The following is a 17,007-nucleotide window of genomic DNA, read 5'->3' as shown; positions in this document are numbered from 1 at the left end:
AAGTGACCGGCATCTGTTTTCAGTTCTAACATGTCAAGCTCATGGTTTGGTAATCCAGACCATTGGCCAGTTTCCTCTCACCATGTGTGGACTACACATCAAACATCTCAATACAACAATCTTCACCTTTCAATTCGTGGCCTACAGACAGACAGACAGAAAGATACAACAAGGTCTATTTAACTGAAAAAAGATCTAACATTGGTCCCTGCGGTCATCCAATCTGAGAGATTTTTGGGCATTCTCCATCCACAGTGGGACGCAACAGACCAATGTTCAGGATTACCAAACCATGGGGCCCAGTCCCTATATATACCGAAGAACAATGTATCCTCTTACACTTCTTCCTTGTGCATGAAACCCCGCCACTACTTACACCCATAGTGTCTACCTTTAACAATACAACAGGACAGAACTCTACTATTGTCTTTACAAAAAACGTAGAAAAGGGTGTATTTATCACTCCGAATGGGTGTTGATATCAATTCCCTAATTATAACCATAGCAAGCAAGATTATCATCTATTGAGAGAGAGAGAGAGAGATGAGACACGAACAAGGAACAGTGACGACGAGCAGGATGTGAGGGTGGATTCGGATCTGAGAAGAGAAGTTCTTCTTCGTGAGGATCTCCCATTCCAAGCTGCCGCCGCTGCGATTCTCTTTCGGATCGACAAGACCTTCTACATGAAAGAGGAGAAAAAAGAGGGAAAAGATTGAGATCTTCAACCCCATGGAGCGAACTAGCTTTGGGGCTGAATCAACAGAGAGTTTTAACTAGAAAAGGCCTCCCTCACAATCGCAGCTATATTCGCTTTTGAAGAGGCGGGCTCTACGACTACAACGCCTCTCCTGCTCCGTCCAAGCAAGGGAAAGAGACAAGAAGCCGGAAGCGGATTGCGTGCTGAGTAACTTAATTAGTACGCTTTACCGTACTGAGTAAACTCGGTTGGGCCCACCGTAAAAATGTACGTAGCTTATCCACGCCGTCCATCCGTTTTTGTTTTTTTTTTTTTTCAGCTTATTTCAGGGGTTGTGTCCAAATTTGAGGCATATCCAAAGCTCAAGAGGACCTACCGCAGGACACGGTGGGGATGATGATGCCTACCATTTAAACCCTTTTAAGCCTACGATTATGTTTATTTGTCGTCCAACTTGATCATAACGTCACGAAGGGATGAATGAAAGGGAAAACACAAATATCAGCCTGATCCAAAACCTCTGTCGCTCCCATTAAGATTTCAACGGTGGATGTTCAAGTCACACTCTCATGTGTAGAACACTTGAGCTTTGGATATACTTCGATTTTGATGTCCTACCTAAAATAAACTCGTAAAACAGATGGACGGGGTGGATAAGACACATGACTAATGGTAAGCCCACAGAATTTACTCAATACGCTATGGCGTACCGAATTACCATATGCCAGTACGCAATCCAATTTCCAAGAAGCCTACGTAATTACGGAGCTTCCACGAGTTACATATTTTAGAGACTAAAATACCCTTCTGGGTAAAATTATGTCCCGGGTAGTTTAATCCGGGATAGCCTATCCTTGAACTGTATCCTGCATGTTGTTTCTCAGACACATTCGGACATTGGAACATTTTCACATGTGTGAGGCAGTGCAGGGCATATCGGCTGCTTGTAAAGTTATGGCGGCACGTGTAAAGTGCTTAAAGATAGACCACGGCACATGTAACACGTGAGACATTCAACAGGTTACATGTTACACGTGCAGGACAGTAGATGTTATCAGTTGCATGTGAATAAAACATTTTAAACTGGGGTGCAGCTCAATAAATGATGTAGTGTGATTTGACTGCGCCATACTACAGAGAAAATTGGAGAGAATTTCCCACCGTTGAAATCTTCCTAATCTCCGTCTCGATATTTATATGCCATCCAAATAAACTGAAAACACAAAAACTTACCTGACACGAGACTTTTGTCGCTATACGAATGTTACTGTATCTCCCCTATTTCCTCTCATGCGGCCCACTTGAGTTTTGGATCCACCTGATTTTTAGTCTCATGTCCTAAATTGACCTGAAAAATTAGATGGACGGGTTGGATTTTTCAAAAAGATTATGGTAGGCCCCATCCAGCATCCCAGGCAATTCCTTTGCAACATGTGGGGGGAACATGTGTGTATATGTGGCACCTGTTTGGTTCTAATTGCCCCCACCGTGAAAGTTAGATTCGTCAAAAATCAAGCCGATCCGAGCATGATGGACCTAACAAATGAATTTTGAAGTTATTTGTGTCCATCCATCGTTTCTTATGCTGCGGCCCACTTAATAATTGTATAAGCATGTTTATACACATCATAGGTTGAATGGTATATACGTAACATGGCGAGCTATCTAACAAAACCCGTTTAACAACCATCTATTGACACTTGGGCCACCCAACTTTCCTCTTGGTGACCTTGCTTGACAAAGTTGGATGTCACACATGCACCGGTGAAGGCCCTACCATCACAATTTGGAGAATAAACTGAACCGCTCCTTTATATCTTCACTTTTTGAAACAGGCCATCCTCTGTTTTGGAAGCGGAGCATGTAAGGTCCAGTCCAAGGACTGCATACAAACTGACTTTAGGACACTCAACTGGATGGATGCCCCTGTGTTAAGACCTAGCCCAAGCTGGATTAGTTTCATGGGCCATCCCATCTACTTTATAAATGGATCGCATAACCAATTGAGACCGTCCAATCATATGATCCATCCGCAACCCAAAACTTACTCTGACATCTTTATTGCATGAGATGTCCTTCAGGTATGCCATCCCATGTTTGAGGTAGATCCAAAAACATCAAGCCCATCCAAAACTGAGCAAGGCCTTACCATAGGGAACGGTATTCATGCATAAAACCTCTCACTTCCATGGTGTGACCCAGATGCGATTCGGAATATCATGATTATAAAGCATCCCGTCATCCTATTGAGTCCGTAGGATAAGTAGATAGGATGGCATATAAAAATCATGATGGCCCCACACTCAACTAATGGTGGCGTTCCCATCCCAACTCTTCCTTACGGTATGGGCAACCTGAGTTCTAGATCGGCTTGGGTAAAAGGGTGAAAATGAGGCAACACACCTGATAAACAGGTGGATGTTGCACGTAATCCACAAGCAGTAGGCACACACCTGTTTGCCTACACAAGTCAGGCTAGTGTAGGCCATGCTCACCGTGCAAGGTTATATAATTTCAACTGTGAATCATTGTGATTTTCAAGCCACCACTCCATAGTGGAAAACACTAGCAGGTTGACTGGATGACACAAGGGGAGCATCATCTCACAAAAATCAAATTTCCACCTGCTATTCAAACAGGACCCCCCAAAAAATGGAATCCATGTCTCATAAAAATCAGTTTTCCAGCTACTATTCAAACAAGACCCCAAAAATGGAATCCACAGTTGTGGGAATCCATCATTGGATAATCACTATGCTCTTTTCCTTTTGTTTTACACACCAGAGAAAGATATTAGTACAACCAAAACCATCAACCTGGCTAAAGCATCAAATCAAAAGCCCAATTCTGTTCTTGCCTATCTCCATCACCAAATTCACAAACCCCTAGTCAATAAAAGCACAAAAAAGACAAGCCTTCCACACTATCCATGGCAGTAAATAGGAGCCAGGCCCTTGTTTAATTGCAAACCAGCTGGATCTCATATCAGGTCAGCCACGTTCATAGGCATCTCATCAATTTGAGTGCTGTAATACTGCTCTATGTCCCTTAGAATCCTAATGTCATCACTCCGCACAAAGTTAATAGCCACACCCTGCAACCATGTTATCAAACATTAGATTTGGGCTATCTGCAGAAACAGAACAGACAGGATCATGTCGGGGCCCCTCTTCAGATGTAACCAAATTTTCTGTGTGGTATCCGAACTTTGTCTCATCATCTAACTGTGAGGTGTGACTGTTTGATCAGACCATAAAAAGAGGTGATCCCAAATGGCTGGGACTAGGCTTTGATGATGATATAGATAAGAGTTGATCCAATGCCTCTGGAGGCATGGGAGTCTGAACCGCTTCTCAATGTCATCGCCAAACATGGACAAGATCAGAACTGTTCATTTATTTGTCCAAAAATGAATTGGCCAGACAAAGATCACACTGTTCGGATCACCCTCCCCCAGTAATAGGTAGGGCTCAAATGTACACTAAAAGATAAGAACAGTTATAGTCACGTTCGGTGAAAAAAGGTTCATCTATTAGATGATTGGGGTTTTCTTATCAAGGATTGGGCAATCTTTTATTAGTAGCCAATCAACTGCAGAGCCTCACGAAACATGGTTTCAATCAAACATTTTCGCCATAATTACGATGAAAACATCTTCACCAAATCATTTTCAGGCCCCACTGTGATGTACTGGTGACATCCAATTCGACATCAGATGTGTTGCCCCTCGTGTGGGCCCAAAATCATGCCAACTTGTGACTCAAGAACAAGGAAATGGTTGGGGGGATGCCCACCCTTGATTTCACAGAGGAACCACCATGTTGTGTACATGCCATCCAACACATTCAACTGAAGTGCACCGGACGAAGGGAATCCAAGACCAGCATGGTGTTTTGACAATCCAGGTGCACCCCATTGGAGATAAATGGGGGGCATCCCCCCAAAATGTTTCCAACCTTGCAGCCCACCTCTCAGACTTATCTTTGGGCCCCTGGCCAAATAAGCCAGGACACACATCTAATGGACAGGTTGGATGTTGTGGGAACCACAGAATATTACACACGCGCAAGCACACAGGTGCACGCACGCAAACAGAGAGAGAGAGAGAGAGAGAGAGAGAGAGAGAGAGAGAGAGAGGAAAACACCTTGCGCCCAAAACGGCCAGAGCGACCTATACGGTGGATGTAAAGCTCTCGGTTGTTTGGAAGGTCATAATTGATCACCAACGAAACCTGAAGCAGCAGGAACAAGGGAAGCACATTATCAGAAATGGGTGATGGCAAAGACACATAAAACTGAAATGGAAGTTTTGCTCAAGGCTATCAAACAAATAGCCTAGTTTGCATATGATGCAATCAGTGTTCGAAGTATCGGTATCGCTACAAGTTTCGCTGGCCAAGGATATGGAAACAATATCGATATCGCTGATAACCAGAAATGCGGGGAAACATGGGGAAAACGGTGGAATTTTCAGCGAAACTTCAAGAGTTGCTAAAATGTACATATTTGCATATTTGGAAATAAAAAAATTGCAAAAAGAATGCATACATAATAAGTTTCCATTTATCTAATAGGGCCTTAAAAGCATGTGTTGTTGTAAGAAATCAGTCCAACTATCCCATCCAGCCTATTTAACCATCCAACATTCCATCCAAGCATCCATTAATATCGCAAAATATCAACAACACATGATATTTCATCCAAAAATCATCAACAATTGGAAAGGAAATGAAAGATTGTGGTCTCAATATCATGCATGTTACGATATCGATAATATCGAGATATTATCAATATTATCAATAAGAAATTGAACACTACATACAACCATGTGCCCATGAAAAAAATATGAAATAAATTTTTTTCTAATAAACAAAATTTTGATGATATCTACACGTTGGCGATATTATTGAAATATCGTCGATACACTTATGATACAAGCATAACCTAGAATTTACATAGTCGAAAATATTGGCGATACATTAGCGATATTGATGCATTGGCAAGACAAGCGGCACCTAGAATTTACATAGTTGAAAATATTGACGATTACATTAGTGATATTGATCCGTTGGCGATACTTAGCAATACATTGCTAATACCTGGAATTTCTGATACTATCAACGTTATCAATATTGCTACCAGTGTTATCGGTATCGCTGAGCTGGAGATAAAGATAATATCAGAGATATTTCGATAATATTGGAGATAATTCGAACACTGGATGCAATGCATAAGTGGAAAATAAAAAATAAAAAAGCGCCTGCTGAGAATTGGGTTCTCTTCACTTCTCCTAGCAGTTTATGTAGCATCATAAAGCAGGCCAAAACTACATCATGATCCCAGCCACAGACAGGTAAAATGGCCACAGTCAATGTTCTTCCCGCCCTGCTGAATATGCACAGCTATTTCTTCCATATTGTCAAAGACCACATCTCTCACGAGCTGACTACCTGAATAGCAGCAATGGCAATAATGCCAAAGGCAAAAACAGCATCAACACCTAAACGTCCATATTGGAACAACAAAAAGAGACATGCTGAAAGGAAATGTGCAAAGGTCGCAATTTGGTCATTTCAAAAGAAAATCATATATTGAGAATTTTATCCATCAGAGGATCAAGTTCACAACTGCCGGATACCACCCAAATCTGGATGGTTATATGATTTTAGCAGCCTAATGAAAAATAATCTGCAATTTGGGTTGTAACTTCCTTCGTGCAGTTTGGATCATGGTTCTGAATATCGGTATCAGGGGCCGTATCAGCCCGCCCAAAAAATGATCCGATAAGGGCGTCGCGTATCGGTATTGGCCCATATCAGACCATGTCGGCCCATATTGGTTGATTTTTTAAGCCAAAGAATTATGGAAAATATCAGCCAAAACAAAACACACACACACACACACACACACAGAGAGAGAGAGAGAGAGAGAGAGAGAGAGAGAGAGAGAGAGAGAGAGAGAGAGAGAGAGAGAGAGAGAGAGAGAGAGATATTCAAAAATCCATCTTTTTTTTTCTTTTTCTTTTTTTTTGTATTTTAGACATGCATATAGTAGTGTATATAATAGTTGAAAAGAATGTTGTCCGTCAGTTTAATTTGTCGAAAGTCAACTAAATGAATCCTAATTGAACACATATCAAGCAGGATTTGGTGAATTAAGGCCCATTACATTGAAATACAATAAAAAGTGAAAACACAAGAATCCATCTTTCTTTCTTTCTTTTGTATTTTGGACATGCATATAATGGTATATCAAACAATTTTTCATAAGAATGTTGTCTATCAGTTTGACCTATTGAAAGTCGACCAAATGAGTCCTAATTGAACCCAAATCAAGCACAATTCGGTGAATTAAGGCCTATGACATTGACATACAACAGAAAGAGATGAAAAAGAAGGTGAATTAGGGCCTATTACATTACCCTTCTTTCTTATTTTTCGCATAATCCTCCATGGTTTAAATGAAAAACAAAGGGGAAACATTATTGAAATTTGGAAAGGAAACAAATAAAAAAATTAATTGGGTCTTTATGGGTGTATCAGCCAATATCAGTCCATATCTTACATGTATCGATGCCGATACACCTCGTATCGGTCGATACGGCCCTCTTTTAAGGCTAAGCCGATTCAGTCCCGTATCACATATTGTATCAGGCCAATACGGATACAATACAGCCATACCAGCCAATGGCCCGATACTATTCCGATATTGAAAACTATGGTTTGTATACTCTTTCACCAAAATCCAAGCAATAATATATATATATATATATATAGAGAGAGAGAGAGAGAGAGAGAGAGAGAGATGGCAACTCATTAAGAAACCATGGGTTCATCAAATATTGAATTCCAAGGCAGGAAACAAGAAGCAACCAAATGGTCCAAAGAATTAAAATTCTTACCTGCTGAACATCAAGCCCCCGTGCCCACACATCTGTTGTTATGAGGACACGGGTTGTTCCCGAACGGAACTCTGCCATTATTGCATCTCGCTCCTTCTGAGGCATGTCACCATGCATTGACGAGACTGTAAAGTTACAGCTACGCATTTTTTCAGTCAACCAGTCCACCTGCCCAAAGTACACAACTAAGTTAACGGTTTTGAGTTAATATAATGAAGACTCAAGGTCAAGGGATGTTCTGTTCATATGTACCATGGAATATGAACAGCCCCGAACATGTATTTGAAGATCATCGTGTTCCAGGCACAACGGTTTTACCTGTGGGCTTCACTACTTTTATACATCTACATAATGAAGCCGGTAGCTGTGCATAGTGGAAGGGTGTAGAAAGTTCTGGAGTAAGCTAAAAATTGTAGCAGTGTTCAGAAATCTCTAGAAGATTGTAGAGTTCTCTAGTAAATTTTGTAGCTAGATATATGCAGAACGGTCTAGAATCATGGTGTGCTGTAAAGGCCGTTACGTAAAGGTAACGGTGGCAACCGTTACACATTATGGGGTCGTAAAGGTTGTAACGGCAGTAACGAATAAAATGACCCGTAAAGGCCATTACAGCCCCTGTAACGGCCCGTTATGTCCCTTGTAAAGGCTGTAATGGCCTCGTAACGGCCTGTTACGGGGCCGATATAGGTTTTTCGGGTTTTTTTCAATAGAAAAGAGAGAGAGAGAGAGACTGTAACGGCCGTTACAGCCCATATCATAAAGGTAACAATGGTGGCCGTTACGGCCACCATTACTGTTACGGAATACCTTGTCTAGAATGTAACTGGACCATCGGATGAATGCCAAGTGGCATAGTCCTGAGCACACCTCATTTGGGACTCACTCAGAATTGCAATATTACCAATGCAATATAAGTGCTTACCCACTCACTCAAGTTTTCTAAGCATCCCAACCAACTTCTAATGCATAGCTTCATATTACACGCAAATATAACAAAGTTTACTTGAGCTGCCTCAAAGTGTTACATGGTGACACATGCATGAGGGCAAACAAATTAGCAAATCCATGACAGTCAACATTTCTGGGTAGGGTTGCAACTTGGATTCTGGTCAACCCAACCCGAGTTGGGTTGGGTTAGGTCAGGTTGTCAAGATCCTCTAGTTGGGTTCAGGTTGGAAATGCGAACCTGATTTGAATTCAAGCTGAGCAAATTAGGGTCGGGTTAGGTCGGGTTGGGAATAATCACGTATTTGGGTTGAGTTGAGTTGAGCATAGAGGACTTTGGGTTTGGGTTCAGGTTGGACTCCGGATCAGGTCAGGTTACAGGTTGGGTCCCCTTGAGGTCAGGTTGAGCAACTCCAGGTTGGGTTTGGATTGAACAAATTTGGGTTGTGTTAGGTCAGGTCGGGAATAAATACGTATTTGGGTCAGGTTGAGTATAGAGGACTTTGGGTTGGACTCTAAGTTGGGTCGAGTTGCAAGTTGGGTCCTCTTGAGGTCAGGTTGGGCTTGCATTAACCCTCAACCCAACCCAACCCACTCGAGTTGCACCCCTATGTCGGGGAAGGGGACTCGTTAGGTCAAGTTAGGAATAATCACGTATTTGGGTCGGGTTGAGTCGAGCATATAGGACTTTGGGTTTGGGTTCAGGTTGGGCACTTACGGTTGGACTCCGGCTCAGGTCAGGTTGCAGGTGGGGTCCCCTTGAGGTCATGTTGAGCAACTCCGGGTTGGGTTTGGATTGAGCAAATTTGGGTTGTGTTAGGTCAGGTCGGGAATAATCACGTATTTGGGTCGGGTTGAGCATAGAGGACTTTGGGTTGGGCACCTTGGGTTAGACTCCAAGTTTGGTCGAGTCGCAGGTTGGGTCCTCTTGAGGTCAGGTAGGGCTTGGGTTGACCCTCCACCCAACCCACTCGAGTTGCACCCCTATGTCGGGGAAGGGGACTCGTTTGGTGTCTCCTTTAAACTCTGGATGGTAAACACTCCTGCCCACAAGAACCAACCCAAAATAAATGAGATGCCAACGAGCATCATCCCATTCTCATTCTATGTGGCAGAAGTGATCCTGTCCACATTTTGAAGTACATCCAAACTACATCTAAGCAATTGAACAAGCCTGAAATGAAATATGGATTATTATTTTTTAAAGACCTGACTAGAAAATAATAGTTTTCTTTCTTAAATTCCAACAAAGAACCCCAAACACTCAAGTGACTTTGCTCAAGAACTCCGATCTCCATGGACAGTGATTAACAGAGGAAACCAAATCAACCAAGTTCAAAAACCAGTTTTATCAGTTATACATTGAAACAAGACTGGAGTGGCATGCAAATGAAACAGCAAGGGAGGAGATGAAAGTCACCTTTCTCTTTGTGTTGCAGAAAATAACGGCTTGTGTGATTGTAAGGGTATCATAGAGATCACAGAGAGTATCGAATTTCCACTCTTCTCTTTCGACAGCAACAAAGAACTGTTTGATGCCCTGCAATGTGAAAAGACAAGAGAGAGAGAGAGGGATCATATATAGACCTGTTCTGGTGGGCATAGTTGAGAGAAACCAATAAATTACACTTACTTCCAAGGTCAATTCATCACGCTTAACAAGTATCCTAACAGGATCTGTCATAAACTTGTTTGTCATCTCCAAAATTTCATGAGGCAAGGTTGCAGATATCAATATGACCTACAAAAGCAATCCATATATTTTCAAACTGGCTGTACAGCAACACTGACTGCATATCATGCTTCCTTTTCTGGAGAAGCAGCGGTAAAAATGTGTGACAGATTTTTGGGTGTGTGTGTGTGTGTGTGGGGGGGGGGGGGGGGGGGGGGTGTTTTCAGCAACGATGAGGTAGGTACCACTTGGATATATCCTAAATTGCAGGAAAAGTGGCCACCCCATGTGAACGGACAAATATCCATTTCTTGTGAGTTCGGAGCAACTTCAATTTCAGATGTGGATCAGGGCAGAAATCAAGCCCTCATGAAGGAACATGGGTACTTCCAGGGATATGTAACAAGATTATCTTTCATGGACTTATCAGCAATGAAGCCAATGAACAACACCAGCTAGATAAGTTGGAGTATGCTGAGGCATACCTGAAGCTCAGGTGGAAGATATCTGTAAACATCATATATCTGATCCTTGAATCCTCGGCTCAACATCTCATCAGATTCATCCTGTTCCAATATCACAAAGTCAGACCAAGAAAGACCAGCTCAAAATATAAATGTCGAATTTTTCTTTTACCAACAAAAGAAATTTCGAATGTTAGCAAGATAAGTTATGAACTAACGAGGACTAGTAGTTTGATAGCTCTGGTACGTAAAGTTCTTCTCTTGATCATGTCACAGACTCTGCCGGGCGTTCCAGACACCACATGAACTCCATATTCCAGCTTCCTTATATCCTCTCCTATACTCTTGCCTCCAATGCATGCGTAGGCTTGTATATTTATGTAGTCGCCAATAGCCAAAATTACTTTCTCAGTTTGTGAGGCGAGTTCTCTTGTGGGAGACACAATTAATGCCTGCACCCTGCAAAAGATGGTCACACAATAGATAAAAAGCTGGGACCCGTAGATGTGCCATGTGGTCAATGAGATTCAACTTGTACCACATGCTGGCAAGGATACCATGGAACGAGTGGGAGAATGAGGAGGAATAAGAAAAATAGGGACAATAGAAAATTATATTTTTTGCCATTTATAAAATCATGGGTATATTCATCAGTTTGTTAAGAGCATCAGCAAGTTTTTGTAACCTGTTTGAACTTTGAATGGATACAAAATCCATGTTCGAAGCTAAAATCATTGATATGTTTTCGGGTTATACCAATAAGGTATATCTTTTAATTGTCTACTGAGAAAACTGCCTCGGTCAAAGTCGTAATAGTTTTCAAATTGAAGACGATTAATGGTATATGTTTGTGATAGTACAGATTCAAGCATGCACACATACCAACAAACAAAGGCCAGAACTTCCCTTGAACCAACAAACATTTAAAGAACCACAAAATACTATAATCCACATCAATGTCCTGAACATTGAAATAGGATTGTAAGATCAAGTGGTGATCAAAATTCAATAGCAAATCTAATTGTAGGTATTACTCGAATGACTAACACCCCATCTCATCTCTCAAGAAAACTAAAACCCCACCTCCAATTCTTGATCTTCAAGCCTCATCGCAAGCCTCCCAATTGGCAACGTTTAATGGTAGATTCATTCTAAAGAAACTAAATTTTCTAATTTTTCAGCCTAAACAATAGAAACTACTTTTCTAGATATTCAACCAAGCAATATTCCTGGGCATAAAATACTCCAAATGGAAAAAGAATAAAATGAAAATTGGCGACAGCAAAAATCATTCCAAAATTTGAACCTGGGAACCCTTTCTAAAGCCAAAATAAATACATTAAGAGCTAGTTTGACACCATTCTATCTCTCCAAAAAAAAAAAAAAAAGTTCACCACCATTCTGAAAATACTTGTGACTCGTCCATCTCACATGGGCCATTTTTTTCTTTTTTTCTTTTTTTTTTTTTTGAAAGATGACAAAAAAATTATTAGGAAACTCGCAAAAGCAAGAAAAGAATGATAGCTATCGAGCAAAGGTGAGTGGATGGTTGTTTATCCTTCAAAAAAAAGGTGAGTGGATGGTTATATGTATAGTACCCAGACATCGATACTCCGTGGAACATTGTTGATGAAGCATATCTCTTAAACCACACTGATCAAGCAATCCAAACTATCCAATTGATGGCTATCAAATGGATAGTTAAACTAAAATGGGAGTGGTCAAAAGTCCATCAGATGGGGTGTTCTTGTTGCATTCATTCTTTAAGGTATTGGAAGAAGATCCTAGCTTCGTTTCCTTTCCAATTGTGCATATTTGGTCCACGATGATTCTTCATCATCATCGTCATCGTTGTCATCATATAAACCTCATCCTAGCCAACTGGAGTCAACTTCATGAATTTGTTCCACCATTCCACTCTATTATGGACCATATCCTCAATAAAACAATAAGTCTCAAGTCTTTTCTTACCTCCACCCATGTCTTTTGTGGCCTTTCCCTTGCCCTTTTAGAACCTTCAATTTGAACCAACTCTTTCGAAGTCTGGTGGGTCATTCCTATTTTAGGGAGGATCTTCTTGGATGTTGGACCAGTGGTGGGTTGGCACCCAATGCCACCATCCTATGGAAAATGGCCTTTTACAAGCTGACTTGTGGTTGTTAAGGTTAGAGAATGGGGAAAACACCAAATGCCTTGAAGATCTTTTAGAAGGCTCGCAATCTAATATTAGATTGGAGTAGAACAAAAAGAAAATATTTTGAGATATCATCGCAGCTTCTCAAATCAAATTGGTTGGAGGCCTCCCAATTTGTTCCAGGGGATCTTAAAGCAAGAGCTAGATGGGAAGTGTCCTAGAGGGTTGGATTAAACTAAATTTCAATAAGATCTCTCTAGGTAACCCCGGCCCTATGGGCATTGGTTAGCTTTTTATGAACCATGCAATCCTCTGTCTCCCAGCCATTTTAATGTTGCGGAGGCAGCAACTTTGCTTCTAGGTGCTAGAAGTGCTCAAGACCATAGTCTCTGGCCCCTTATCATTGAAGCAATTTCTTCTAATGTTGTTATGTGGGTAAAATCTAGTCTTCATGGGTGGGAAGTGGCAAACCTTAGGGCATGTTTGGTAGACACCTAAAAATGAGTTCACTCATTCTCGTTGACTGTAATCATGTATTAGAGATTATATTTCTTTTGGCTAAGGATTAAAAATAATCTTGATAACCAACAATCATGATCTCTAATACATAATCCTTCAAAAGAAAAATGATCTATAATACATTATTATGACTAACAAAAATGAGATGAATTCATTTCTCTGTGTCTGCCAAACAGGCCATTATGGAAGAATCTGACGACATTTGCAAAAACCATATCATATACTCTCACACCAGTGGAGAGGCAAAGTGAGAATCCCAAAGAAATGATCTTCTTAGTGGGGTTGTTGCCCGACTTGGGGTTGCTGGTTGTTGCTTCTTGGTGATGTTTGTGCAGGTCAGTAGGCTGGCCTGTTGTATGCTGTTTTACTTTTTCTTTCAATAAAATTTCAAAGCCATCCATAAAAAATAAATCAGATGGTTACTATCATCTTCTCGATCTAAGTTTGGAGGGTTATGCTCCATTCATAATTTTGGTTGGCAATTTGGTCGGTCCGGATTGTCGTCCAACTATGCTACACAAAGGGTTGAATAGTCACCACCATTTTAAAAATGGTAGTGAACTGTCACAAGAGTCTAGCCCATACATCAATATCAAACAGCATAATATCACTGTAATGTAATTAACATCGCAAGCTATAGCATTGTTGACATCTATGAGTCAAACACCTGAATCTATTCACATCTATCTGGTTCAATGCCATTATGCATCGAACCACACTCCTAAAGGTAGTTTAGTAAATGGGAGGTTTCGTTGGGCCCTGATTTTGACATAAAGCTCCTGCAGTTCAGTTGATTCAGTTGCCAATCTGATCAGCCCTACCATGGAGGACTTTAAAAAAAAAAAACCATACTAGAAGGTCATAGCCATGTTTGGCATTGTTGTTGATGTTTTTTTTTATTTTAAATTTTTAGTTTGTTTTGTTCCTGGCTATCTACTTATGAGCCACCAATCCAAGTTTCAGGATCATCCCATCCAGGAGATTTCTGAGCCACCGTCCATACACAGCAGGGCCCATTAGGTCAGAGATCCCGATCAACCGGCCATGGGCCCCAGTTGCACGAAACCAAGGCCCGATGATACTATGCACATCACATAACATTGGGATCATACTACACACATCACAGAACATTCAGATGATGATCATCTAACAAGAGAGAGAGCACATCGAAAAGATTCAAAGATTCATAATTCACATCCAAACCGCAACACCAGGATTTGCAATCGGCGCCCAGACAAGGAAAATTGAAAAATCCAAAAATAATGGAGAGAGAGAAAGAGAGGGAGGGAGGGGGATCGTACTCTCGGGTAGCAGTATCGACCATCTGGCAGACAGTGAGGGCGATCATGGAAGTCTTGCCGGTCCCAGACTGGGCCTGGGCGATGACATCCCTGCCGTTGATGATGGGCATCACGGCCCGCTGCTGAATCGCAGAAGGTTTCTCGAATCCGTAGGCGTAGATGCCGCGGAGGAGATCGTCTCGGATCCCCATCTGGTCGAAGCTGCTGACAACCTCAACCCCAGGGCTCGTCTCGAACACCAAGTTGTCATCGTCCGCCGCGCCGCTACGACCCGGTCCGTTCCGGTTCCGCGGGACCACCGACGCTGAGGCAGTTGCAGCTGCCATGTTATCGTACTCACTGAGAGAGAGAGAGAGAGAGAGAGAGCGAAACCCTTGGTTCGTTTCTTCCAAACGGGAGGGAGCTTGGATGGGAGATGTCGCGCGGGATATCGAAACGAAGCACTAGCTGTAGTTGATCTTTTATGGACGAACATGCCCTTAGATAGGAATTTATATGGCGGTCATGCTGTTTATCGGACCACCTGTATGTATCCGAGGAATGTCGCTCGGCAGGGGCGCGGATGGCGTAAGGCGGGGTTACAGCTTAGTAGGTGACTGTGGGGCCCACATCGACGCAGGTTTGTATATCCAAACCATCCTTTGGGCAGGGGCGCGGATGGCGTGAGGCGGGGGTGACAGCTCAGTAGGTGACTGTGGGGCCCACATCGACGTAGGTTTGTATATCCACGCCATCCTTCTTTTATATATATATATATATATATATATATATATATATATATATATGGTCCCAAAAATAAGGTGATCTAAATCTCAGGTGAACCTATTGATGTCCGGAGGAGAGTGTGGTTACCTTAGCATATGGGATATTTACTCTTTTCTTTTCAGTGGTTGCCTCGTCCGAAATCTTTTTAAAAAAATGAATAAATGACGTGATATTTAACAAGAGTCGCCGTTAATTTATTATTACGATTCTATAGTTGGTTAGATCTCATAAAAAAGCTTAAATTGAGAACCCAAAGATTCCTAACCCTAAGATAACTCGTAAGTTTGCGCTCCAGAAATTCTGAATAAGAGACAGCAGTTACAGAGGAAGAAGGTATTAGGCACCCACTCTACCCATATGGACGTACTATCTTTACTTCACAAGATCTGACTAATTTTTTAAGAATACGAGTAGCTCTCACGTGCTATAAATATAATGCGATGCATAAAATGTAAAACAGTGTTGTTGTAAAGGTGTTTGATCAATCTGAATTTCTGATGGGCAAAATCAGACTATATCGGCACGCCGCAGAGCATACATTCAAAATGATGAAATGCAGGATGCGAAGGATGCTTGATGATATATATATATATATATATATATATATATATATATGTTTATGGTAAAACAACGGCCAACCAGCTAAGGTTTCTAGTAGACCTGCTGCGATTATATCGACAGGTCTCAAAGCATATGCCGCCAGTCAAATATAGTGAAAACGATGGGATGTAATATATATGCTAAAACGACGGCTAATTGGTTAAAATTTCTGATAGACAAGATCCGATTATATTGGCAAGCCATAGAGCATACGCCTGCCAGTCAGATGCGATGAAAACGAAGCAAATACACTATGATACTTAGGTATACGAGGAGCAGGGGGTTGAGAGGAGAATGAATGTTGCACAATGCTAATGCGTTGGTTCGATGAAACGGACAAAGGTTTGGATAATATGACGAACAGTTGTGTCGCTGTAACATCCCGGATCCCGAAACCCGAGTACACTACTCGTTCTCCGAAAACCCGAGTGTTAACCTTTAGAGATGGCTCAAATTTCATGTACATTTTTTTCTTTTCTTTATTAGAGTTAGTAATCTGGTGGAATAGAAATAAATCAAGTATAAGAGGGAGTCCAAATATACATAACTAAATTGTAAGTGGTTGCCCGAAAGCTTATACAAACCAATGTACTAAGTCTTTACAAAACATAAAAATATAAATTTAGCATAAAAGAAATCTACAATCTAGAGTCGCAAGGTCAAAAAATGCGCATTGGCTATGTCTCCCACACACGGAATCTGGTTTGACAGCGTCAATGACTATCGTAATGAGGTATAACCCTTAAGATTTATCAAAGCATCAAGATATTAAGCATAGTTTATCAGGAATCCATAATGAATATTTCGCTATAGCCATCATAATAATGACGTAGTCCATCAAATGCGCAAACATAAAATAGATTTCACAATGGTATTGTTGTTTAAATGCATGAATGCATGCACATGCTGACAGACCTGGGGATGCCCATCCAGCTGGCAAAAGGTCGTCTACGGAGAACTAGCCACCCGAAAAAATACTTGAGGTACGTCCAAGGGATACTAGTCA

At 41.4% G+C, this 17,007-nt stretch overlaps 2 protein-coding genes across 8 annotated transcripts in view; both read right to left on the bottom strand.

The window, feature by feature from the left end:
- The window catches only part of LOC131242956 (uncharacterized), a 56,887-nt gene extending 56,029 nt beyond the window's left edge, over positions 1-858 (bottom strand). For all 6 annotated transcript variants that reach the window (XR_009169776.1, XR_009169777.1, XR_009169778.1 and 3 more), the window contains exon 1: positions 557-858. Coding sequence is in view for 1 of the 6 variants with exons in the window: in XM_058241954.1 (XP_058097937.1) it covers positions 557-734 (178 nt within the window). In the remaining 5 variants the exon portion in view is untranslated. The remainder of the gene's footprint in view (positions 1-556) is intronic.
- Positions 859-3,408: 2,550 nt separating this feature from the next.
- On the bottom strand, positions 3,409-15,175 carry LOC131242955 (eukaryotic initiation factor 4A-3-like). 2 transcript variants are annotated; one of them, XR_009169775.1, is made up of 9 exons: positions 14,637-15,175; positions 10,901-11,141; positions 10,704-10,784; positions 10,180-10,287; positions 9,967-10,086; positions 7,602-7,769; positions 5,986-6,150; positions 4,846-4,932; positions 3,699-3,794 (listed from the first exon to the last, which is right to left on the bottom strand). XR_009169775.1 is itself a non-coding variant. In XM_058241953.1 (8 exons), the coding sequence occupies exons 1-8, from the start codon at positions 14,960-14,962 to the stop codon at positions 3,681-3,683; spliced, it is 1,245 nt and encodes a 414-aa protein (XP_058097936.1). In that variant the 5' UTR covers positions 14,963-15,172; the 3' UTR covers positions 3,409-3,680. The 2 variants fall into 2 exon arrangements, 1 of the variants encoding a protein (XP_058097936.1); XM_058241953.1 differs by lacking the exon at positions 5,986-6,150 and having other exon boundaries at positions 3,409-3,794; positions 14,637-15,172.
- Between the last annotated feature and the right edge of the window lie 1,832 nt (positions 15,176-17,007).

This window comes from Magnolia sinica, chromosome 4 (assembly GCF_029962835.1).
Source record: "Magnolia sinica isolate HGM2019 chromosome 4, MsV1, whole genome shotgun sequence".
Classification (NCBI taxonomy): domain Eukaryota; kingdom Viridiplantae; phylum Streptophyta; class Magnoliopsida; order Magnoliales; family Magnoliaceae; genus Magnolia; species Magnolia sinica.
The sequence above is the reverse complement of the archived record's forward strand: the minus strand, read 5'-3'. Positions and strand labels throughout refer to the sequence as shown.